Source organism: Hylaeus volcanicus, chromosome 2 (genome assembly GCF_026283585.1).
Source record: "Hylaeus volcanicus isolate JK05 chromosome 2, UHH_iyHylVolc1.0_haploid, whole genome shotgun sequence".
Taxonomy (NCBI): domain Eukaryota; kingdom Metazoa; phylum Arthropoda; class Insecta; order Hymenoptera; family Colletidae; genus Hylaeus; species Hylaeus volcanicus.
In genome coordinates, this window is record NC_071977.1 from 10,691,706 (window position 1) to 10,718,481 (window position 26,776).

Here is a 26,776-nt window from a genome sequence, read left to right on the forward strand (position 1 = left end):
GATTCACGCACAATCCACGGCCATGATGGAACCACGAAAGAGACTCACCTGGACTCAACTGGCACGTCGAGGTACAAAAGAATTAAAAAGGTTCGCCCCCCTTTCGCTCGCAGTTACGGGGCACGGACTGTAGTCTCTCCTTCAACGAGCTGTTTCTCTCTCTCCCATTCCTTCCACTCCCATAGCAGAGGCCGCATACCTCCTTAGGATGCAGTGTAGACCTGTCCATTGGCTGGCAGACATCGGTTCTTTTCCGAAACGGCGACGCATGAAACCGAGAGGATAGACACGGTTAAATCGTACCCAGTCGTGTCGGTTCATCATGAGGTTCGGTGAATTTGCATGAACGTTCCTTGGACCAAAAGTGAGAAAATCTAAAAAAAAAGAAGAAAGAAACACGTGGAATAATGAGTTGATACGGTGCTGGAAGAAGGATCTTGGATCGACTTTATGAGGTAAGGTGGACAAGCGTTTCCTCAACTGTGAGTGTGGTTAATCGATTTCGAGTGAAGCTGGAGAACAAAAAGCCTGGTGTTGATGTTAAGTAAGAAGCACTGAGAGGAACGAGTTGTTTTTGATGCTGTGCTCCGAGTGGTAGATATCTGAAAGGGAACTAGGTAATGTTCCTTCGACATATCTTGAATTTCATTAACACGTAGACTCGTTTTACCTTTCGTTTCCTTTTTATGGGTCTGTCACGTGTTGCAATGGAGCAGAACCTGAGCTGGAAGGCTGTGTGCGATGATTATGATCTTTCGAAGTTATAAAGTATAGATTTATCGTGTCACACAGAATGTCAGACTTATTAATACAGATAATAGTGTAAACTCCAGTAATTCGATATTAGATATACGAAGATTCATCCGGTTCGTGGTTCCTTGATCTTTGATAACTTGCGTTATTTTTACACTAAAATTGCTCTGTTAACAATTTCTATGAACACAAAATCCGTGCAATCCCTAAATTGACTACCAAAGTCAGAATAATTCAAACTTTGACATCTTGAATTACCGAGTCAAATCACAACCCTTCGAGTTCTGGTAGACCTATTCAAAAATATACTCCCAATTTTAATAAAATCCCCTTTCGCGGATTACAAACATAATGCTGCTGTGACAATGCCTCGAAGCACGCGGATCTTGCCAAACCCCCGTCATCGTTTTCGCCACTTCCACGGAAACCAGTCTGACCAGCGAGTGCGCCACTCGACGTCTCGGTTTCAAGGAACCGGTGTCAAGTTCGTGGAACAGGAAAAGCTGGAAGTTATCGCCAGTTTAGAGATTAATCGGCCAATTTCCTAACGAATAGCAACTTTTCAATAGACTTATCCGCGACGGAGACGCGTGACGTATCTCCTCGCCATACTAGTCGAACATTCATTCCGTCTTGCAACTTTGGGGTCAGGCGCATCCATCACTTCCATAGTTTTCTTCTGCGAGGTTGCAAAGAGAAAATTTCTATGTGAAGCTCCAATTTCACGGCTGATTAGATTCTCTTGACCTCCAGGGAGAACTATTAGGTACTCTTGACCCCCAGAGAGCTGTGGCAAATAACGACTGGAATTCAATTAATTGGAGACTATTGAAATTTAGATATTGTATTACAAGGTGATGAAGAAATTAAATACCTCTACACATCCACCATGCCTAGAAGTCTTCATAGAAAACATTAAAAACTTTGATAAAATCTTATCTCAATTTACAGAATGTTCCTGTTGGATAAATTGTAAATTCCCTTGGAGATATGAAAAAAAATGCTCGATAGGGGGGATAAATTTAGATAGTAATAATAAAAACTCGGAATAGAGCACGTGGTAGGATCCTACTTTCCTCAGTAATTCATTTTAATGAAATGGATATTCCCATCGAACAACAATTGGAACTTAATCAGCAACTTCCAGGATCTCAATACAAAGTTAATCTCAATTATTAATCTCAACATCGCCAGCAGTGGCGTCCGGAGGTTTGTTGCGAGGAAACCAAATCCCGATAAGAAAAATGAAGAAGCGCGTGGCAGGATGTTACTTTTCTTAGTCATTCATCCTGGCGTCACCTGGTCACACAGTGTCAGGATTCCAGGCGTGTAACGTAATGGCGTGGAATCGGGACGGAGGGCCGTTAACGGTTTTTTTTTCCTTGGCTCCCTACTCCGTTTTCTGGCTTCTCTGTTTCTCAGCCTTTCTCGGCGATTAACGTGTCTAGGACGCCGAGGCTCGTATACGATCAGTACGGGGAACAGTTAACCGCGCGTACTCGTTTGCTTTTGGCGCGACGACTCTTGGGAAGAGAAAATGGATCGATCGCGAAAAGCTGACTTTCCGCCGCTGGGGCACGCGGTCCTACGCCATTGCTGCTGGCCAGACCGGTACCGCAGCTCTGGCTGCCCGCGAATTTTCGTCGACGCTGGGTTTCGAAATCAACTGTGGATACTGAGAATCATCGCGAAGTGATCCATCCTAGAAACGATGCACCTTTCGAATCTGAATTCTTGCTCTCCGGGGGAGGGTAAAAAGAATTTTCTTCGAGCTATTTGGAAAGAATCGGTATTTCATAAAAAGGGTTTCTATGATATCTATTAAAAATTAACAAAAATTTGCATGTTAATTTATCTAAAGTGAAAGTTAAACGAAGAAAACTCTGTTAAAATTGCTCACATTCTTAACCCGACTTCAATCAAGAAATCTGAGTGATCCAGGCTTCTACAGAATTCAGATTGGCAAGATTACGTCCGAGCTAATGCAAGCAAAAAATTGTCATTTCTCATTTTGAAACGAGTGATAGATGACGCACGTGATCAAGCTCGAGGCTTTGAGAGGAACATACCCAATGAAAATCTGTATTACGAGTTTATTATACCGTGACACGTTTTGCCGCGTATTACTTCAGGGAATTCTATTGCGGCTCGTCACGGCGCCACGGCAATTTCGACCAAGTACTTTTTTATCCGCGAGATAGAAGCCTCGAAAGCAAACACACTCGCATACTTGAGATGAAAAGCTTTCCGCAGAGTGACGCAGAAATTAATATTGCTGCGGGCTGCAAAACGCAATAAACGACCAAATGCCTTTAACCAGTGACGAAACCGGTTTCCTTATTAATCGAACAACAGTCCATGAAATTAAACGTAATTCTCTGCATGTGGAATTTGTTTAATCACTCTGATCTTAAATTTCTTTCCTTGGGTAAAAATATATTCCACCTATGACTGAAGCTATTGGAGTTCGATAAATTTAGTTAAATTAATAAATTATACTGAAGAATTTTCAATTGTACCAATTTAATGTTTATCGATTGCGAGAGGAAAGTACAGATGCATTCTAGAACTTTGCCACAGAGCGGTTCCATCATTCAATTTCACGGTATCAATTCGTTCTTGATTGAAAGTAACTGCCAGTTCTATTTAAAGTTGAAGAGGGTTGAAAATACTGTTGACCTGTTACTCCAAGTGTCTTGTCTGAATCACTCCGGTCCGAATGATACAATCGCACTAATTGGACTTTTCTGAATTGCTGTAATGAGTTCATAATGCAGTAGCAGACTAGTCGACTAATAGCATAATTTAGAAATTGTCCAAAGTTAAAGATAATTCTTGGAACCGTTATTTCTTGTAGTATATACTAACACAAACGAGTAGCATTTTCGAAAGCGTTATTTATATAAAAAATCGCGCATCTCTCCTTGAACAAAATTAGCCCAGTCAATTTGCCCATTTCGAATTGATTGAAAGTAATTGCCACTTTTATCCGACTAGGCCGAACCTGTTACGAATCACTGCGTCCCATATACCAAAACTCGACCAGTTAAACTTTAAACAGCAAATTGCACGCAATGTAAAAGTTACTATTAACTAATTTAGGGTATGCGTTAGTCCGTGCTACAGAAAGGGATTCGTCGCTTGCTTGCAAAGCAAAAGGATATTCCATACATTCTTCTTGAAACTTTGCATTTTGATATTCTTTTCAGTCCTTTTCACTTCAAATACTACTTTCCCTCTAAGAATATACTGTTTCTCTCACTTATGTAAATTCATAAAAGAGTGTAATCTGTACGTTTTAAAAAAAAAAGTGATGTAAACATTCGAAACACAATGTACAAGTAAGGACAAGTACTTTCTATCGCCACGTGACGCCACATAATTCTCATCATTAGAGAGTTTCATACAGGCTTTAATAAAAAAATGTATATGTACGATTTCCTCAATCCATCACAATTGTTAAAACACTGTTTCGTAATTGCTTAAGAAATGCGAGTATTAAAAAAATAGCAGTTCGTTCACCGATGTGTATCAGATTTTAATTCGTTTTCTCGTATTCACGTATTATGGAAACGCAATCAGTGCATATTTTTCAGGTTGCAGTACAATCCACCGTATCGCTTTACACATGCAGCCTAATCTCGGCTGGTATCACTTTACACACGGTTGTTGGTAATTGCTACTTTTGTTTGAAGTTTGTTGCGTGCATGTTGGCATCTTTGCGCTAGAAATTGCATTGCATCGAGACAACGAGTCTTGTTATGATTGTAGAAGCGATGTAAACAGTTCGAGTAGATTTTCATAAAAGTTTCATTTAGCGTTTCGTCTTTTATATCAGCCTGCGAATCCATGGAATTATCCACAAACTCTTCAAATGGCAGTTCTTATCTTTTATGAGAATATTTATAATCATATTAACTCATGTATCTCATAAGTTAGAGAATACTACGATCAAGTCTTATTAATTTATTTCTATCAGTATTTTCATTAGATGTTTCACGATCTTCTGTGTACACGATAACATTTCAGTTTTGAAGACAGTGTTCATGCAAAATTTCTACTGTAATGACAACGTGGTAGCATCTCTCGATTAACAATTACGTTTCCTGAAGACGACAGTTGATAACAACCTTCGGAACACGGAAGTCAACCAAACCAGTGCCATGCACGAAGGCACCGTGAAATTGCTGGGGAATTGTCCCTCTCTAATTGCTCGTTCCTCTTGACGGAATGATTAGTTCTCACGCGGTGTTTTCATCGCGGTTCTACGACACAACCACAAACTCGAAATTAAAACCAAAACACAAACGTTCAAAATTTCAATAACACGAAAGTTGTCTATTTGCCCAATCTCTGGTCGCAACGCACAGTGTTTGCTCGCGAAGCAAACTTTCACACATAAATTACCCAACGAATAAATTTGGCAAACGCTACTCGACTTCCACTTTAAACGATCCTCGTTTACGCGCAATCTGAAATCTCGCTCGCGATTTGCTCCAAATACTTGTCTGCATTCTGAGCTAACACGGTCTAAATATTATTGCAACGCGTTTTAATTATAACAGGAAAATGTTGTCGGTCGAGCGCGTTTGATTCCTTATGAGCTGCTCTGTCAAGTGAGAGTTATGACGGAGGGAAAATAACTTGAAACGCGTTCTACGTTTATCTCAGCCGATGCTGTTGCGCAAGACTTTTGTTCGTATCTGTCTGGAGGCTCAACTAGAAAGTTAAACCGTCAGTGATCGTAACAGATCTGCGCAACGCTGACACGAGGTGCTCATTGGTCCATGAAAATTCGCGACTTGATCTTGAAATATCCCTTTAGCCATTGGCAGAATCTACGATTAACAGTTAAGTGCTGCGCCAAATGCAATTACGACGTGCAATAATACAGCAAATATACATGCTTTGGCAGCACCATCAATTTAAAATATTAAAGTCAATGCCTTGCAAATTGCCTACAGGACAATTTCGGCTCATATTAACATGCTTAATAAATAATTGGCGAATTGGAGGCCAGTAATGGATATAACCTTTCTTCTCAATGGACAGATCAGATGTTCACCCTTATTAAGTCTCGTTCACTTTCACGTGCTACTCACACGCTTTAAGAGACAGACAATATTTCAATGTCGAAGTAATTGTTATCTTGTACAAGCAAGTTATTTAGAATTCCAGGTATTAAATTCAAATATTAAAACTGTATTCTATACAAATTTCGTCCATCCAATAATTCCACATCCTTCAGACCTGCATCAAAAAATTTCAGGATCCCAACTCCTCTTCCTTCCCATTTCGCAGAGTCCAATTTACCCGCTTTCCAATTCCTCGACATAATAATTGCAAACTGCACAGTTTCGTGCCACTACAGTATTCTCCGTCTGCTTCTACGGATTCGAAGGTGGAAAACTGTTGGAAAGAAAGGAGTCGGAGACAACTACCCGCCTGACTCGTAACAGGACAATTCAATTTACGGATCTCGACGGGAGTTCCGCGAACTCCTGAAATGGAGTCTGATTTCTAACGGCTTTTCACCGACCGCGCTTAACCGGTGGAAGTCATTCAGACCACGCGAGCTGCGGTTCGCGGTTCGTTCGAAGCCATTTTTCTTCGACGCGGAGAAAGAACGCGGCTCCACGGAGTCGTTTTATATGGGTGGGTCCCCCTATGGATAGATCGCTGCATCCTCCGCAGAGTTTCGCTATTTCTACCCTGCCCACTCGTCTGCGGTCTGTTCCGAGCATTTCTCCCTCGGCATTGGACGTTGATCCCGAGACTATATGTCGCAGGGAAATGATCAAAATAGAGATTTGATCAAACCCCTAAGGTAGATGATCAATTCACGGGACATGTTAAATAACAACTCTGTGAGGTCATTTCCCTAAAGAAAGTAAGTGATTTGATCAAATCCCTTGACTGTTTTAGTGAAAACATGGAATAATATTGTTTAGATATTACAAGTATTAATTTAGTATTAGTAAATCATGCGTTATTAAGTGTAGAGTAGGTAATACAACAATAGTCATAGAAACATAAATTATTTATTAATTACATTCCCTACAAATATTCTTTTTGTTTTTTAAAATATCAGCTTAGGTGCCTATTTCTTTTGCTAATTAGTCTCGAATAAATAATTTATGTTTCTATGAGTATTGTTGTATTACCTATTTTACTTTTAATAACGCATGATTTACTAAATAAATACTTTCAATATCTAAACAATATTATTTCATCTTTACACTAAAACAGTTAAGGAATTTGATCAAGTCATACTATTTCATCTTGTCCCTAAAACAGTTAAGGGATTTGATCAAATCTCTATTTTTCTCATTTCCCTGCGACATATATAACAAATGATACTCGTTTCGAACGTCTCTTAAACTTACACGTCGTTATCCTTGCTTCTCTTCTCTCGATAGCATCTTTGGCCGAGGGACATCACTGGTGGTTAACCTCATGCTGACCGTCGTTTAACTTCTAGGGTCACTTCAGACCCTCCGTCTAGAACTGGAGTTATATCATGGTGGGAGTAAATGTATTTCACTATCCGTGGGAGAGAGTTACTAATGGATTAGTGAAACAACGCTCGAGCAAGTAGGTTTACTGTCGATCACCTGCGGATAAGTAAATAATAATGTGGTGAATTGGGAAATTTATAGATTATTACTGTAGATGAACAAAAAAATACTTTAAACACTCACATTACTCCAAATTTAAATTCATATAGAGCCTAATTACATAAAGAAACTATCAATTTTTAAAATGATTGCTTAAAATGTTTTTGAGCATTTCTCATAGTAATCCTTTTCCTTCTTCGTATTCTTCGTTTCGAGCTTGCAACTCTTTTCGAGCTCTGTGAGCCGAAACCTATTTGCCTCATTAAGTAAATACAATTATTCAAAACATGAATTCACTTCTGAGAGGGTGAGCGAACTTGAGCATGTGACCATTCCTTTTCTTCGATATTCCTGAAGTGACTATCTGTCCAGGATAGAGAACTTGTCGAAGAAAGTCAAAAGGATAAAATGAAATCTGAAACTTTTCTGTGTACTAGTACAACTTTCGAAATAATATTTACGAGCCTTCGAATGCTAATATTACACTCGGATATTCTCAACTCATAACAACTTAAAAATTCCATTCATTTTTTCCAACATTCCTAAAGTGACTCTGTCAAGAACAGAGAACTTGTCGAGGATATTCGAAAGGATAGATTGACGTATGATTTTATTTTTGCATGACCAGCGCAACGTGTTTTCATTCCTCGACGGTGGACTTGCCGGATGCATAATCGACGTGGCTGTTGCTATTTATCCTCTCGTCCAATGTTGTCGTAAGTAGTACAACTCTTGTTCAAGATACAGCAGTCTCGATGGCCGGAAGTGAACGGAATCGTGACGGATCGTAGTATAGGAAGTGTTAGTTTGTCACGCTAGAGAGAGCGTACTTTTGTACGCAAAACTTTTTCTTAATTGTGTTGCTCCAATTTGCCTTAATGAAAGTTCTGAAGTAACCACTGCATCCCGCTGTACTTATCCCGTACCCGACGATATTCATTTGCAATCCGCTCTTTCTTCCTTGCATATTCCATGCACTTAGGCTCCCCATCTTTCTACCTTTTGTCTCCCTCGTTGCACAGCTATAATTACCATTCATTTTTGCTTTATTTGTCCGCTCCCAGGCCTGATTACAGCTTGCCAGACCTAAGCTTCACATTTATACCACTTTGTATATACCTATACGATGCAGTAATAACGTTATGATTATTAGTATTGCGTACGAAAGTGGTGATTGCAGTTGTCTCTTTGTAAAAAGTTATGAACTCTCGTTACGGACTTGGATAGGAAGCTTGATATCTGTTAAATGCGACGTTGTCCATCGTGATTTCTCTTCGGTGAAAACTCTGCAGTAAACGGGAATGAATATAGATCATAATTTACTGGAAAGACTATAACGAGATAACTCATCAACTTAACCCATTAGGCTTCAGGGTCCTGTCGACGTAAACATTCAGTGGAACATTATTTGATAGTATTAAAAATGGTTGGACTATCCTGTAATTTTTAAGACATCAAGTTGAGACCTATATGAATAATAGAATTATAAAATAATTTTTGTGTGATCTTTTCAATGATATACAGTCAGAAGGAATTTGTTTGAATTAAATGATAAGTTTGATGTTTTCAAGTGTATGTTTGTGTATATTCGTCGATGTATATAAAAATATATACAATACAAACTTATTCACATACATATTCAACAGACATAGAGAGTATAATTATTTATGGAATTGACTGTATTGAATTTAAATAAAAAATTATATGCTCATTATATTCACTCTGCGATACGTTTTGTTTACTCTTAGGTGACGATGTGGACGATTCTACTCCTCGCGTTCTCAACATGGTCTTCGTCATGGGGTCAGGTGATCAACAGAGCACCGCACTTCGTGCAAGGCGGAGACATGGCCAGGTTGGCCGTGTCAGAGAGTACTCCACCCGGTGCACCCGTTTACACGCTCAAAGGAGAAGATCCAGAGGGATCTAGATTGCATTACTCCATCAGTGGGGAGTACTTCACCGTGAACAGGGACAGCGGTGTCGTCGTTCTGAGAAAGGCGTTGGACAGGGAGACGCAAGACCTGATCGAAGTGATCATCAGCATAACGGGTAACTATGCTGTTCTTATTGGTGTCCCGTTACGCAGCTACGGCGGAATATCAATGGGTAATCGACGATATGTAGGGCACTAGATGGAACGTGTCCGAACACGTGACGTGTGAACGCGATGATTATATCGTCACCGTTCAATTACGCAACCACGAATAAAAGTTTACTTTTGATCTCTATCGAATTCTGGAGATAAATAAATATAATCGAAGAGTTATTAAATTTTAAGTTTATTAAATTATTACATTTTGAGAAGATTCTCGTTTGATAGCTGGTACTGATTGATGAATGTGCTTCTAGACGAAGGTATCGCTGGATCTGAGCCCAACACGGTGTCCCTTCGTCGCGAGATAGCTGTGTTGGATGAAAACGATAACCCGCCCGTGTACGTTGGCAGACCTTACGCAGCCAGGGTGCCAGAAAGTGCGCACGTAGGTGGCCTGTTAGTTCCTTCTGGCACGATCATAATCACCGATCGCGACGGTGGCGTAAACGCGGATGTTCACGTGGAATGTGTCCCTGGGTCGCGGGACGATGATGTCTGCGAGGTTTTCAATGTTTCCACGGAAAAGGTAATTTCTACACATTTTTACAGGTATTGGATATTATTAAACATTGATAGTAAGAATCTGTTAATGAATCAGAAGATCCCAATTTTGACATTGAAATCAGGCTTGATTAAAAAAAAAGAAATATGAAAAGACATTAGCAAATTCCAATTTACATAGAGAGATATAATCTCAAGGTAATTTCGCAAATAAATGAAAAGATCATCTGAATTGTTTAGAAAGATCATGAAAATTGAATAAACGCTTATTAAACCAAAAGTTGTTTGTTCAGTTGGCAGAGGGAAAATATGACGTGCAGATTACCCTAATGAAACCACTCGATTACGAGAGAAGAAATTCATACTTGATCAATCTCCTGGCGGTTGATGGTGCTAACGACGTGACGAAGAGATTGCAAGCCAGAGCAACCGTGGCCGTGGACGTTCTCGATGTCCAGGTAAGTGGGTCTCGACCGTACCAGCGGTAACTGTAAATCTATCTCGATCATTTTCTATTGGTCCATAAAATCGTTTATGACAATACAACCAAGAAGATATGCGTTACCTAGTGACTCCGTTTCCGAAGATCTGACTATGCAGTTGCTTTTTATTTCAACATGTTTGCGTTATAATTCTTGAAATGCTCTAGTTGTAAAGGTCTTCCGAATTATATTTTCCATAAAATTATATCTTTGAAACATGTATGAGTAACTATACAATGTTTGAAGAAGAGTTGAGAATTGCTAATTCATTCCATAAAACTGCACTAATTATTTTTTATCACATCACACACATCGCTTCCAGGATCAGCCACCCGTATTCCTGAACGCTCCGTATAGCGCCGCGCTTCCAGAAAACACAGCGGTTGGTCACACGATCCTGACAGTGAGGGCACGCGACGGCGACACAGGGGAGCCTAGAGCCCTGCTGCTGACCCTGAAAGACGACGACTCAGGGCACTTCAACCTGGAGGTGTCACGCGAAGGAGACGTGACCGTTGGCAAAATTGTCACCACCAACGCGTCCCTAGACAGAGAAGACCCCAGGATCCTGCAGAACGGCGGAATTTACACGTTCCAAGTGAAAGCCACGGAGCTCATCAACAACGAGATACCTGCTGACACGGCGACCTCAATCGTCACCATCGTTGTCACGGATGTCGATGACCTGGCGCCTGTTTTCAACGAGAAGTATTTCAGCATTAAGATTTCGGAGGACATTGGACGGGACACGCCTTTGCCAGGTGAGCAGAGGAGTTATCGTGTATACATTTAAGCGAATACTAAGTATTGTTATATACATTGACGACGTAACCTTTTGACAATAACAACAATCTAATACGTAGGACTCAACATGATTGTGAGCGACGGCGACGTAGGCGAGAACGCGAAGTATAATCTGGCCTTGAGAGACGTGCCAGAATATCCTGAAATCAGCAAAGCGTTTACCGTCAATCCCGAAGAAGCTCAAGGTCGAGTGCCAGTTGTGGTTAAGGCCAGGAACGTAAGCGTGCTGGACTACGACGTGGACGATCCAGCGATGAGGCAGTTTGACTTCGAAGTCGTTGCCATCGTTGCGAAAGAAGTGGTAAGCACCCTTATTGCTTCTAATTTAATCCTAAGTATCACAATTTCTTTTCAACGCGTTAACCTAATGAAATGTTTTTCCATTGAACTTAAGGTAGCTACAAGCAAGGTTCACATTGAACTGATGGATGCAAACGACCATAGTCCAGAGTTTTCTCAAGCGGTGTACAAGCTCTCGGTGCCAGAGGACGCTGAAGTAGGCACCTCTTTTGGCGACGTCTTCGCCAGAGACTACGATAGCGGTTCCTTCGGCGAGCTGACCTATACTCTGCGTGGCTTCGGGGCTGACAAGTTTAAAACCAATCCCAAAACTGGAGGAATCACCGTAACTAAGGCTCTGGATTACGAAGCCCAGAAGTCGTACTCGTTGACGATGGAGGCGAAGGATGGCGGAGGAAAGGTGTCCGCCGTGAACATTTTGATAGAACTTGAAGACGTCAACGACAACGCTCCAACCTTCGAGCAGAACGAATACACGAGGACGGTTCGCGAGGAAGCGACCAGCTTCGATCCTCAGATGTTCGTCAGAGCTACGGATGTCGATGGTCCCATGCAGGGGAATGGGAAAGTGACGTACTCCATCATCGCACACAACAGTATGACGAACGGTGTTTTTAAGGTATGCAGAAGATGAAAACCTTGCAATTATGGAAAAGAAATTCGTCTTCGATACTCTTGAATACAATCATCTTCCTGGATATCGAAGGCTCCTTTATTTGTTTCTATCCCATAAAAGATATTGCTTGCAGATAAACTCAGATACTGGGGAAATAACAATGGCGACGCCAGTGAGTTCAGGAGACACGGAAAGGGGCACCTACGAGCTGGTGATCCGAGCTACGGACGCCGGCACGCCGCCATTGTCCTCGGAGGCAAAACTCCTCGTCAGAGTGGGTGTGCCTGGAAACCAGAAGCCTATTTTCCGCGGAAACCATAAGTCCAATTTACCAGGTCCCAGCAGTTATCGAGCTAGACTGCTGGAGAACGCTTCCCCTGGGACGGAGGTCATCAGGGTCGTGGCCAACGATCCTGATGGAAGGGACAACTTGTTGCAGTATCACATCGCTTCTGGGGCTAAGGACAATTTTGTCATAGACCCTAGGTACTCCTTTAATATTTATCCTGCAGCGAAAAACGTAATAGCTTTCAAATCGGTCCACTGGTTTGAAAGAAACCAATATATTTAGCTTTTATTCTTCTAGCTCTGGTGTCATCACAGTTTCTCCTGATGCTCGTCTGGATCTGGAGTCTGGTGGTGATAAGTACGAGGTGATAGTCTACGCTATCGACTCTGGCACACCTGTCAAGGAAACAGCTACCACCACTGTCACAGTGAACATGATCGATGTTAACAATAAACCACCTGTGTTCAACGAATCAACGTACCTAGTCTACGTATCGGAGAGAGCTGCAATTGGTACGTTACACACTCACTTCAGGTGTCATGGAGAACAAGTATCGTATTCATTCTATTTCGATTGACCTACTTTCTGTACTAACCGAAAAATTGAATGTCCTAAGATACTGTATTTATTGAAATTTAATATTCCAAGAAGGCTACTTATTATACTAATCCACCGCAACCTTTGAACAGGTGAACCTGTCCTGAAAGTAATAGCAACCGATCCAGACTGGGACGCCAACTTGGAGTACTCTCTGGTGGAACCCATAAGAGCCGTCGATAAGACTGGCGTTGCTTTCAAGAACGCGGCTCCCTACGACTACAAGTCAGCGTTTCGCATAAACTCCACCACCGGATTGATAACAGTGAACCGCGTGTTGGATTACCAAGTGGCTGCCGTGATAATCCTCACGGTCCAAGTGCAGGATCTGAACGCTGTCGTTGATAAAGAGAAGCAAATCACGAAAGTCGAGGTGACGGTGTACATCCAGGCCTACAGCGACGACAATCCGACCTTCTCGAATACTGGCTGGTCACCCAACAATCCAACGATCAGGATCACAGTGCCCGAGGAGCAACCACTTGGAACAACCTTGCTGATGTTATCAGCCAAGGAGCCTGCTACAGGATATCTCGTTCAAAGATTCGAGCTGGTGAGGGACGATGACGACGAGGGATACGTCAACGTTGGTGTGCAGAGTGGAAACGTTGTTTTGAGCAAGAGGCTGGATTACGAAGCTCTCAATCAAAAGGTAGCTTCAGGCATGATCGTTGAGGATTTCGTGGGTGTCTAGGCACGCTGGCAGCCAACGCGTTAATTCTTTTTTGTAGCTTTTCATTGCGAATGTTAATTCAATAGGATATTAATACAAAAATTATTGTTTACAGTTCATTCGTTTCAAAGTGCGAGCTCTAGCTTCAGACTACGAAATAACTCGCAAGATGTCTGAGGCGAACGTGATCGTCGAAGTCCAAGACACCAACGACAATAGTCCAACCTTCGCCCAGAAAGACTATAAAATTTCAGTGCTAGAGTCAGAGAAGCCTGCGAAGATCGTGCTGAACGTGAAGGCTGTCGACATGGACAGTTCCAACACAGAGCAGGAGGTCAAGAGAGGATTCGGTGAAGTTAGGTATTCCTTGACTGGTGAAAACGCCAATTTGTTCGAGGTGGAACCGATAACTGGCAATATTCAGGTGAAGGAAACTTTTCTTCAGCTGTTCTGAGACATCAAGAGCTGTGGATTTCTACTATCGCGCTGATCCCTGTGTATTAATATTTCAGATTGCTCCAAACACGACACTCGACAGAGAGAAACAATCAGTTCTACGCTTCTACGTCGTTGCGTCAGACATGCCTCAGGGTGGCGCTGAGCAGAGGAGTACCAGAGCTCTGGTGACAGTCGACGTTCTAGATGTCAACGACAATGCCCCAACCTTCCAGCAGGAATCCTACACGGCTGTGATACCTGAGAACGCTACCCCAGGTGTCAGTGTGGTAAACATCACTGCCACAGACCCCGACGAAGGCGACGGAGGGGTCATTCACTTCGAAATCATCGACGAGGGTGAAGCAAACGGTGAGAAAATTCGTTCAGACATCATCAGTCAAAACACAATTTAACACTTTGCCAGTGTCACTGCCCACAATTTATCATTAAAATTGCTGGAAGTGCAAAGGGTTAATATTACATATTTAACGTTAATCAATTACAATTTTAGGGTTATTCAACATAAACCACACAACGGGGGAGATCTATTCCGCCCGTGCACTGACAGGAAAGGGTAGAACGGAGCCGTACATAATGCGAATTAGGGCCCAAGATGGCGGCGAGCCAGAGCTGTACACGGACGTGATTTTGACGCTGTACATCGGCGACGTAGTCAGTAACGACGGCGTTCCTCTTTTTATCAGGCCCACTCTCGAAGAGGTGGCCCACATAGCCGAGAATTCAACCATTGGCAGCCCAGTGTTCCAAGTCGTGGCTTCAGACCCTGATGACCCCAACCTACCAAACGGGAAGATCACCTTCAAGTTCTTAGAAGATGGGAACTTCGGGAAAGACGCAAGCGCGTTTAGGATAAACAGCGAGACTGGCCTGATCACCACGAGGAAGTTGCTGGATAGAGAAGCAAAGGACAGCTACACGTTGATATTGGTAGCTCAGGATCTAGGAAATCCTCCTCAGCAGGCAACCAGAGTGCTTCAAGTCATCGTAAACGACATCGACGATCACAAGCCTCACTTCAGGAGGACTTTGGACAGCCCTCCGATAGAATTAACCATCGTAGAAGAGAAACCAGTGGGGACCAAGGTCGGTGTGATCGAAGCGATCGACGAGGACATCGGCGAGAACGGTATGATCGACTACTCCATCGTCTACGGGAACGAGGCTGGCTTGTTCGTCGTGGAACGGCTCGAGAACAACTCAGCCGTGATAAAATCAAACGGTCGTCTGGATCGCGAATCCATAGATCATCACTTGCTCACCGTGAAGTGTTTCCCTTATTCCTCCAAGAAGGCTGACGTCGTTCCCAAACCGTATAACCGACAAGATCCTTCGGAGAGGCAGATTCTCATCAAAGTTTTGGACATCGACGACAACAAGCCCAAGTTCAAGAAAGAAAACGTCACTTTGGGTGTTCGATTGAACGTCCCGATAGATACCAGTCTGATAACTCTGGAGGCCACCGACGCAGACTCGGACGCTCTTCCTATCAACTACAGCATGGGTAAAGCATCGTTCGCGTCTCTGGTCGATCCCTCGATGTCGAAACGCGAGATTCCCTCGCACCTGGCCTTGAATCCTCAGACTGGCGAGTTGAGAACCACTGGGTCCATGTCAGGCTACGCTGACGGCTACATGGAGATCATAGTGACTGCCAACAACTCCGTGATACCCGGAAGAGAGACGAACATCACCCTAAGGGTTTTCCTACTGCGAGACAGGGACATGCTGAAGTTCGTATTCTCCAAGCCACCCGTCGAAGTCAGGCAAACCTTGGAGGATTTCGAGAAAGCTGTTCAGCAGGCTCTGTCGTTGCCTATCAGCGTCAACGTCTACGACACGCAGTTTTATTCGAAGGAGGACAACTCGCTGGATTTCTCCTCGACCAGCTCGTGCTTCCAAATGGTTGGCAAAGAGGCGTACGATCTGGACGAAATGAAGGCTCTTCTTATCGACCAGAGGAACGAAGAGCTGAAGAAGGTTTACAGGATGTATCACGTCGAGAAGGTCCAGCACTGCGCGGCTACCGTCGCTCGTGCTGACGCTTCCATGACGCAAATGTGGGTGCTAGCTATCGCGGTGCTTGTGGGAGTCGCTACCATAGTTTGCAGCTGTACTCTTTGCTGTATGCATGCTAAGTGAGTACACGTTTGTTAGTTTCTATTCGATTTATCAGTGATAGATTTTTGAGAAATTAATCGGTGCACGAACACATTCTATAACCACTGTATTACTATTGAACTGGCTAATACTCTTGTCTTCCTCTTTCCAGGTACAAACGACAGGTGAAACACGCTCGTTTACGTGATCAACCACGACCACCACTGAGCTACGTGTCTTCTGGCCCAGGAATGGTGAGCGCCACGTCGCACACGACTCTGGGACCAGGGACTATGGTCTCTCTAGGGCCTCACGAAGGTCCTTACGAATGGGGAGCAGATACGACCCTGTACCATCCAAGTACTCTTGGATCTAGGACGTAAAGGAAACGTATCAGTTCATTCGAGTATTCGAATCTACTAGATAATTACTTTGATCTGGAAGAAGCTAGAAGGTTCATCGTAGAAGTATTAAGGAGCTTGAAGTCGTGCAATGGCCATCGAGACCGGTGACATTTATTGTTAGGAAAGTAAAATTGTGGGACGTTTCAGTCGAGTAATTAATAATGAACAATTTTCAATGGATAGAGCAAATGGCTGGAACGTCATCGACGGACTGTATTATAAATGTTCGAAGTGACACATGCAGTGTCATCGTGCAACATAGTCGACGAATGGTGCTATAATGTAAGATTGAAATGTTCGTGCCAAGATACGGCAAGGTGAAATGCAAAGGCATTTTTTTTTTTTTTTAGAATAAGTGGACTAACTCGCGTGAATTGTATATTTCTTGGACTGTACACTAATTCTACTCACAAACGCGTTATCATAGATACGTGATCATAGATATATGCGTGGTTCCATTGTAATATACGTAGCAACTAAGGACGAAATAAATCTGTACATTTGTTTATAACGGAGGAATCTTTTCTATACTCTTTAACCTTTTCGGAGACATGAATTTATGTATTATAGAACCAACTCGATGTTACAAAGAACAAAGAAAAAAAGTGGACACAATGGTGAGATTTTATTCCTATGAAAAATTACACTTCAATATTCAGAGGGAAGCTTTAAACACCTTCGTATCATTTTACAAAGCAATTTCGTTCAATACATTTTATTCTCAAGAAGACAGTGCACCTGATTTTTTATGGATTTTTAATAAGCAAGAGAAAATGTTCACGTTGACCTTTTATGAATACATCATTGGCTCGTGAAAAGACTAAAACGTGAACACGAGCATTGTTTTTTTATTCGGCATTGTACTATTCCGTTTTTCCTTGTCCTCGCATGGAGAACTTACAATACACAGAGTAAACACAGGGCAAACAGGAGGCTTTCTTGTATTAATTTATCTGCGATAGATCATAATTTTTACTGGAGACTCTTTATCGGTCGGCGGTAACGGTCGGTACCAATTTTGCAAACGACGGTATCGTGGCCTATTAAGCAATCGACGAATATCTTACGATTGCACGAACTGAGATCTTGAGAGATTCTCGAACGCCCTCGACGGAAATGTCAAGGCGAGGTGGAGCTCGGGAGATAATTTGATCTCGTGGAGTGGTAAACAGGGAAACACGATTTTATAAAGAGATTGGCAGACCAGACTATTTCTATGTCTACATAGATTCATTATCGCTGATGGAAGCGACCGTTATTGCATAGAGACTGAAATACATATATGTATTTTTCACAAAAAAATCAGAATCTGTACATCTGATTGTATTATCCCATGTAGTGCTTCTCCAAAATGACGTGGCTCATGATAATTGGAGAGAATTAAATGTTGTGTCAGAAATAAATTGAATTGCTGCGAGTAAATTAAATTAAATGAGTTTGGATGTAAATAAGTGACACTGAATCAAGTTATATGAAATGAAATGAAATGAAGTTAAATGAAATGATGGAAAAAGAAATGGTACTCCAAAACCAATCCATTCGGTCCATTATACTCCTCTTGAGAAATCACTTTCAATTTAACTGGTTTTAGAGACACTGTCGCTGAATCGTTTGAATCCATCGATTGTATCGACGTCTTTCGTGACTTCTTCGCTCGTGGTCGTGTTAACTGTCGTCTCATTCGGAATTAAAGTGGTGTTGTAGTCTTCCTTCAGATTTTCGTCTTCCGTGGTGGTCCCAACGATTCTCTGGGCTTCGAATTCGAACTTTTCGGTGGAGGCGTAATCGTCCTCGACGCTTGATTTATGGTTGAAAGGAACGGTGGCGGTTTCCTCTACGTGGTCCCCAGTGGATTCCGAGGAGACGTTCACTTGCCGGAATTTCGATTCCTCTTCTTTGTTGTCCAGAGGAATTTCCTGGTAGCGAGTCGCTGCCGAACCTAATGGCGTCTCGTTCTGCATGAATTTCGATTGTTCCACTGCCAAATGCTTGGCGATCGTTTCCAGCGGTGACCACACTTTGTGCATAAACTGCTGCCGATCTTCAGGCGCCATCGATTCCGATCTGTGAATTATGTCATGTCTGAAAACGAAAGTTGCGGCCTGAATATATGAATTTTTGTATCCTAGAAATTAAAATGTACTGTGGTTTGTATACAGTCTAAAAACTAAAAAGATAATTTATAAGTTTATGAAATCTGGGTTCAACTGCACTTCTTCAGATGCAGTTGCATGCCTTTAAAATTCAACTGGAATTTAGATAGTTGATTCTTCTTACTACTCGAAATAAGAGATTACCAAGTAGAAGGTGTTCAAAAGTAGAATGTCCGTGTGGTTACATAACAATGCACGTCCACAAGGTTCTAACAGCATTTGGCAATTTGGCATTTGAGAAGATTGAGAGGAATGCTGAATTCCTTTTACTTCCATTTACGAAATAGCCGTAGCCCGGCTCAGTTCTCAACATCACATTGTAAATTCGATAATATTATTATGACGTTCACACACCACATTATCATCTTTTATTTAAAATATTATTACCGATGAACAAACCCGCTTCTGCGTCATGTTTTTTACGGTACAGAGTACTCGTACATAAGCCCACAGAGGCAGATACGACTGTTTTGTGCAGTTCACGAAGCGGATCGTCGCGAAGCAACATGGTCATCGAGAGGAATTTACGATGGATCTTTTTCGTACCGTTCGCGACTTCATATTACGAATTTAGTCGGTGACATTTCACGTGGTCGTCCTTAACCAGCCTGGGACGCAAAGTTCGAACGGTTTGGCTCGATTTTTTTATCGCGTCGAGTCGTTCGGTGAAAGTTTGCGCATAGCTTTGCTGGATCTTCCTGGTACCTTCGCGAACAGATCCTACGTGGAACGGTGGCACGAACCCTATTGTAACGATTTATGACTCGATACGCGATCGATAGATCTCGCGTTGGTGATTACCGAGTGAATCTATCAACGAGGCTCATTGTGTAATTCGAGGAAGCAGAAATGCGTGGGTGGATAATTACGTAACTTGATGCTTTTTATACAAGTTCACAGAAAATTGTTTCTTAGGATTAAAATTGTTTTCCTTCGGGAGGGAATGTGAGTCGTGTGGTGAATTTTAGCGTGAATTTTTGTAACAGGAAATGAAAGGGAAAGTTGTTGATGTATCTTCAAGGTTTTTCTGTTCTTTTAGTCAGGGAGTTAGTTTGTATCACAAATACAAAATGTATTCTATTTAAATAATTTAATATGTCAGAGATTCAAATTCAAAACTTACCTGGTCATCTTGTTCTTCTTCCTGGGGTACAGATTCAGGTGAAATATCATCTGTTGCCTCTCCTCTTCGTCCATCGCAGCTTGATTGGTCCCGATCATCGCCTGAGGGGCCGGCACGTAAAACTTCTGTCCTCTGTTGTAGTGCATCGGTCGCCTCGTGTCATAATCGTCCATGGGAATTTGCTTCGGTCTCGTGACCTTCTTATTTTGCTCCAAGACGTCAGTGATCGGGTAAATGTCCAACATGACGCTGAATGGCTTCGGTTTCCGTTTTTTCGGGAAGTTGTTCGCATAAGGAGTCGGCTCAAACTGCGATTCCATGGCTGACGGAGGTTGCTTTATGTAATTCATCGGTCGTCCGTACGGGTCGTAGTAAGGATTGTATCTGTGCAACCCTGTTGGCGAGAATCTGGAAAGAGGAATTAATTTAATTTCCATATAGCGTGAGATGAGGTTACTTTGCGGCATGTGGAGTACCCGTGCGAGGAATCCTAATATGGTTTGGTTATGGCTCTACATGACTTGAGATATTTTCAGGTTTTGACGTAATGATACCTTATATGGTGCAAAGTAACCTCATTTTATAGTAGATACTTTTGTCCAAAGACAATAAGTGGATACAAATATCCACTTATAGGTCTACTTTGTTGACACTAGAGCTACCGAAAGTAATGCACAGCTGTTACGTATTCTAGCATGTCTTTGAAGTCAGACAAGTTCGAGCAAAAGTCTTCGTTTACGTACCTGAAGTTGTTCGTGGCCAACAGATTGACATCCGATGGATGCTTCGGCTTAAACTGATACAAGGGATCTTCGCTCAACGAAAAAGAACTTTCTTCTTCTTCTGACCTGTCGCTATTAGACATCATCTCCCCTATGTCAGGAGTGTAATCATACTTCTTTGGATTGACATAGACACCAGTGAATTTGATGCCCCTGTTTGGCATTTCGGCTTCGTTCGTCAGGTACTTTATGATGTCCTGGATGTTTCTGGAGGCGTGTGGATATCTGTACTGAGACAACTGAGGGTATCTCGAACGTTTGAAGGAAGTTGGTTGAGGTGTCTTCAGTTCCCAATGAAAGGGAGTTGGTCGATTCTCTTCCATACTTGCGTCTTCCTCGTTCGAACCTGGATATTTGTACCTATTCAAATATTAAATGACATTTCAATTCATTATGCAGTGACACTGAGATACGAGTTTATAGTAATTTCCATGAAATACTACTATTCGGTGCATATTTCAAGATGGTTCAACATATTCTTAACGAAACAGGTTCTTATAAATAATCGATTTCATCACGAAAGGTCGGAATATTTTTTTTCCTTATAATAAAGCGAAATGTCAAGCGAATAAATTGTTTTAATTACTTTAATAGCTCCGCCAGGTTGCACTGCATATTTCGTATGCCCGGTACAAGGTAAAAAACACATTTATTTTAATGTAAATACAAGTTATGTAATTCATTAAATATCTACCCATAATTTAGAATTTTAAATGTTAATTAATGCTACAGTAGCCAAAAATTAAGAGGACGTCGATTTACCTTTGCCTCACTCGATAAACAAGCGCATGATTGTCGAACAACTGTTTCCCCTCCGGAGCTGGCTGGTCCTTGCTGTTTTCGATGGATTTCAGGACCCTCTTCCTCAATTTAAAGTTGTTCAAATTCTGCGATCTAAGCTCTGCGTCGGGTGCTTTGTCCGTTTCATCGTAAAGCAGAGGATTCCCATTCTCATTGTCGGAACGATCTTGGATGTAAGTGGGATTGCTTATGTTTACTTCGGGTAGGAGAGTAGAACTGGAGAACTTCCTTGTGATGTTCGATTGTTTCTTAAGGGCATTTTGTAGTATGTATATGTGCTTTGTTTCCTGGTTGACTTTACTGTTCAACGATGTGGCTGACGTGAAGTCGTATAAAAATATCCCCACCTGCAAATTGGAAATCTATTTTAGCGTATAAATCATTAACATGCAAGAAATGAAATGGAACATGATTTGAAAAGAAACGTAAAAATTGAGTGAAAATAAATTTTAAACATCAGGGTCATTCGAAAAGAACATGGTACATTTTCATTAACCTGTTCTGTATAAAAGTAACATTAACATTCATTATTCTGCAATGTACTTTTCCGTATTTGGAAACAGAGCATTACGAGCTGAATTCGTAGGAATGTTTGCAAACATGCGCACCGTTTTTCCGTTTTCATAAATTAATTACGTTTTCATTGAGATCTTGCTCCAATACCGCGGGCTAATTGGTGTCAAAACACAGTTAACGCCCTATATGTGAAGCACGCAGAAATCTCGTTTGACGCTTGGCTCGCCAAGCATGCACGGGGTATACCGAGGTTTGCGGTGAAATTCTGATTTTTAACACCGTACTTGTTACATTAATCATGGGAGAAAACTCGCGAGAGACGTAATTGCGCCCATTGTTCTTCGCGATAGCTCCTCATTAAGAAACCGTTGCGATAAAAGCTTTACTTTTAACGAAACCATTATCACCATCACACTAAAAGACATATTTCCCATTGCTGGACTTCGACGATGTTAAAAGTGTCAAAAATTATTAGGAATTATTTCATGAATCGATTGTGTTGTGCGTGTATTGATAGTAAGCAATAAATTAGATAGGAAATAGCAGATCCACTCATTTGCACACTCAATTAGAAACGTTGGTTCCTCGATACTTGGATCGAACTAATTAGCCCATATTTGCAGTGATTGTTAATTGCTAGTGGAATACCTAAGCAGTCGTTAAAAATTAATCGACCGCCAACGAGTGCATGATGCAGCACGCGAGGGCATCGAACAGGATTCGTTTGAACGCGATATCGAGTCGTGGACTGTTAACTGACTATGAATAATGTTCCTCGATCACGCCGCGAATGTCGTCGAACCAGAAGGATGTAGCAACAGGAAGTTTTCTAACGAGACAGCGTAAAAGCAGAAACTGGTCATCTCGATCATGCAAACAACGTGTTATGTAGGTAAGAAGCGTGTAAATATTACCATGGAAATTGAGTGTGACGTTATTGGTTTGATGCTATTATTCCGCGTAAACCTTCTATAAACTCTTTTCTTGAGAAAACGCAGCGCTGATTCGAATAACGAATAACGAATCAAATTTTATTATATATACTAAACCCAGAAGTAAATCGAATTTATTTGTCACCTTCATATTTCTTTATCGAGATACTTTTGTTGATCCTAATGTATTACAAATAGAATTAATAGAATAAATTTCTATTATTCTGAATTTATAATATTATAATATTATACTTATTATATTATATTATATTTCTTATTATATTTATAATATTATTACTAATATTTGAAATATTCTACAGAATATGATTAATGGCAAGGTGAATACTAGTCATAAAAACATGTTTCGGACAAAAGTCGAAAGACTTCCTCGTAGATGGATAAATTTCAAATATTCCAAGGACGCTATCAATTTTTTCAACAGAACCATAAACTTTTTGTAGGGATGAATATGTAATCGATTTTGAATGTCTGATCAGATACTCACTAATATCACTGCAACCACCACCATAACTCCTATCGCGAATTTCTTGGCGATGGAACTGTATCGACTACTGTTGTATCGATCACCGTGATCGGAGTAAAGTCCAAGCTGGGATGTACTGATCGCAGTCCTTCGTTCCGTTTCGAGCATGACCTTCAGCAGGATCCTTATCCTTTACAGTTATTTATCGACTACTTTTGTCATACCGTTGACACACTCAGAAAAATTATTTACAACCTAAGCACAATTTTTTTCTCAGTATAAAACAGTCACAGTCAAAAAAATAATTAATATATCGAAGAATGCTAAGTAATAGAAATCAAACAGTTAAATATTCAACTAGCATTCAACATTTCACACAGAATTTGTCGGACTGAACACGATCACGTGGAAACGTTTATCACGAATCGAAACATCAAGCTTCCGGCCAATGGACAGATCGTTGAAAAATTGTTGTTTTGCCAGGAACGAGAGACGGTATTCTTTCGAAGCTCCATATGCAACTAACGAGCTCCCATTTCGCGCAACGGAGTTTTCACTGGCGATTCCATCATGAACGTAGAAAATTTCTTTGTACGTGGGGGAGGCTCGTTATGGTAGTAGGAGCTAGGTTATGGGCTACTTACCGCGAGGCTGGAGTCAAATATCATTGCATACCCGTAGCTAATGTCAATGTCACCGTGTCACGGTGACTGCTTCGACAAATCAACTATTATCGATCATTCACCTCGGGGCGGGAGAAAGGACAATAGCAATTTTCCGTTCAATGAAAAATGACATAATTTATTCCACGTTACTCCCCGACTCGAAGTGAAGCACACGTACGTTTCAATGAAATTCTATTCGATAAATCTTGAGAGGATCCTATTATTCCTGCGAAGGTGAGTCGATTGCGATACATATTGTCTGCTCGAAAGACATGTGTCATTTAGAAACATCGTTTTATGCAAAATCGTATTTCATAATCATCAATATTCATGAGTGGAGAGGATGTCGTAGGCGGAAAGGTGACTCCTCGAACCCTCTGGCGAATCAGGTGTTCGATTTTCTCGCTTTCGTTCACGGTCTTTTCGGTGCATCTTCGCTGTGAATGTTGCATCGAAAAGATCAAAAGTGCAGCCGAAGTTAATTGTCTAATATCTGCGTAACGGTGAACGCAACGGACTTTCTCTGTCGAGCGTTATTATGGAATATTAATAAGCGACAGTGTCTTAAACTGGCGCAAAATAGAAATCTGGCGCACCGGTGATTTAGGAAGACCGCTTCAACCACTCTGCAACTGTCCTCCACAAGGTAAAAGGATACGAAGGATACATTTTATACAAATTATATTTACTTTCATGTATGCGTGTGTTACATATACAAACAAGCAACACTCGCGGTTACAAAATCATTTTATATCTCGTACAATTCGTTCCAATAGCGTATGTCATATAACACGGCATTGTTGATCCCTTTCTTAAACTTTGTACACACTGTACATCGATCATCCCGCGATACACGAGTACATACATCGTTTTGCCAAATATTTTGACAAATTTTACCAAAAAATCTTTATTCGTTTCGCGCATTTGCTAAGAAACGTCCTAGATACACGCACTTGATACAAGTAACCGGCAGAGGATGATGTTTCCCTTTCCGTTTCTCTCGCCAGCGAATCAGCGCTACCAATTCCAAACCACGTCGATACGATCTCCTATCGTGATCCATAAATAGCTCTTATTCTATACATATATATAAAAAATTACAAAAGAGAACGCGTAGTCTGCAACTGTCAGTTCGCTCAGATCGCTCGTCGTTCGTCTCATCGCAGGGGTAACTCAAGCGGATTTTCTGGCACCTCGTAGAAGTAACCGATAGGTCTCTTGGTCGTAGGCGGAAGAGTGGGCGGCGGCGCCGGGTTACCAGTCGGTGGAGGAGTGTAAATGGTCGAGGTTGGCACGAGAGTGTAGATAGGCGTCGGTGGAGGTGGCGGCGTAACGGTTACACGCGGCGTGGATGGGGTGGATGGTGGGAGGTATGGTTGACCTTGAGTACTTGGCTTCGGACCATCTATCGGTGGAAGGTAAGAGGACTCGTCCGTGAAAGGACGATGGGTCGTAGGTCCGAATGTTGGTCGAATGGGTCTGGAGGTGGAGACTGATGGTACGTAAGTTATTGGTGACGAAGGCCTTGGGGTTGTACCATACGTGAATGTTGGTCTTGGGGTAGTATCATAGGAAGGTGTAGGTCTCGGGGTACCATACGTGACTGTAGGTCTCGGAGTAGTACCGTAAGAAGTTGTAGGTCTAAAGGTACCATACGTGACTGTAGGTCTTGGGGTAGTCCCGTAAGAAGGTGTAGGTCTGGAGGTACCATACGTGACCGTAGGTCTAGAGGTAATGCCATACGTGACTGTAGGTCTTGGAGTAGTACCATAGGAATACGTAGGTCTTGGAGTGGTTCCGTAAGAGGATGTAGGTCTTGAAGTGTATGGGCCGTGAGTAGTTGGACGATCTGGTGGTAGATAAGTATTGGACTTCGTTGGAGGATTATAAGGTGGTGGTGTTGGAGGTCTTGGTGGCTGTGGAGGAGATGGGGGTAAATATGGTGGAGGTGTTGGAGGTCTTGGTGGCTGTGGAGGAGATGGGGGTAAATATGGTGGAGGTGTGGGTGGTCTAGGAGGCTGTGGAGGTGTTGGAGGTCTGGGTGGCTGTGGAGGAGAAGGTGGATGGTATGGTGGAGGTGTTGGTGGTCTTGGTGGCTGTGGAGGTGATGGGGGTAAATATGGTGGTGGCGTTGGTGGCCTAGGTGGCTGAGGAGGAGGTGGGTGGTATGGTGGAGGTGTTGGAGGTCTAGGCGGTTGTGGAGGAGAAGGTGGGTGGTATGGTGAAGGCGTCGGAGGTCTTGGTGGCTGTGGTGGGGATGGGGGTAAATATGGTGGAGGTGTTGGTGGTTTAGGTGGCTGTGGAGGTATTGGCGGTCTGGGCGGTTGTGGAGGAGAAGGTGGATAGTATGGCGTAGGTGTTGGAGGTCTTGGTGGCTGCGGAGGACCAGGAGGTATGTATGGTGGAGGAGTAGGCCGTCTAGGTGGTTGCGGTGGTGTTGGTGGCCTAGGTGGTTGTGGAGGGGACGGAGGTAAGTACGGTGGTGGAGTGGGAGGTCGAGGTGGTTGGGGAGGTAATGGAGGTCTAGGTGGTTGCGGAGGAGAAGGAGGTATGTATGGCGGAGGTGTTGGCGGCCTAGGAGGTTGTGGAGGCGATGGAGGTATGTAAGGTGGCGGTGTCGGCGGTCTAGG

General features: G+C 42.3%; 3 protein-coding genes across 4 annotated transcripts; 1 reads left to right on the plus strand and 2 right to left on the minus strand.

The window, feature by feature from the left end:
* The first annotated feature begins 205 nt into the window (after nucleotides 1-205).
* LOC128872237 (cadherin-23) lies at nucleotides 206-17,205 on the plus strand. Of its 2 annotated transcripts, XM_054114702.1 has the most exons (15): nucleotides 206-455; nucleotides 7,999-8,086; nucleotides 9,119-9,422; nucleotides 9,723-9,994; nucleotides 10,263-10,427; nucleotides 10,774-11,212; nucleotides 11,315-11,556; nucleotides 11,650-12,174; nucleotides 12,305-12,657; nucleotides 12,758-12,972; nucleotides 13,150-13,709; nucleotides 13,846-14,154; nucleotides 14,243-14,537; nucleotides 14,680-16,324; nucleotides 16,459-17,205. In XM_054114702.1, the coding sequence occupies exons 3-15, from the start codon at nucleotides 9,125-9,127 to the stop codon at nucleotides 16,667-16,669; spliced, it is 5,529 nt and encodes a 1,842-aa protein (XP_053970677.1). In that variant the 5' UTR covers nucleotides 206-455; nucleotides 7,999-8,086; nucleotides 9,119-9,124; the 3' UTR covers nucleotides 16,670-17,205. The 2 variants fall into 2 exon arrangements, with proteins under 2 accessions (XP_053970677.1, XP_053970676.1); XM_054114701.1 differs by lacking the exon at nucleotides 7,999-8,086.
* A 1,062-nt stretch (nucleotides 17,206-18,267) lies between these two features.
* LOC128884860 (uncharacterized) lies at nucleotides 18,268-23,649 on the minus strand. The gene is made up of 5 exons (XM_054138518.1): nucleotides 23,503-23,649; nucleotides 21,511-21,896; nucleotides 20,710-21,108; nucleotides 19,967-20,374; nucleotides 18,268-18,772 (listed from the first exon to the last, which is right to left on the minus strand). The coding sequence occupies exons 1-5, from the start codon at nucleotides 23,647-23,649 to the stop codon at nucleotides 18,268-18,270; spliced, it is 1,845 nt and encodes a 614-aa protein (XP_053994493.1).
* A 1,654-nt stretch (nucleotides 23,650-25,303) lies between these two features.
* Nucleotides 25,304-26,401, minus strand: LOC128884865 (uncharacterized; the record flags this gene model as incomplete). Its single annotated transcript, XM_054138523.1, has 1 exon — nucleotides 25,304-26,401. A coding segment is annotated over one exon (1,098 nt), but the record flags the coding sequence as incomplete, so codon positions are not given.
* Between the last annotated feature and the right edge of the window lie 375 nt (nucleotides 26,402-26,776).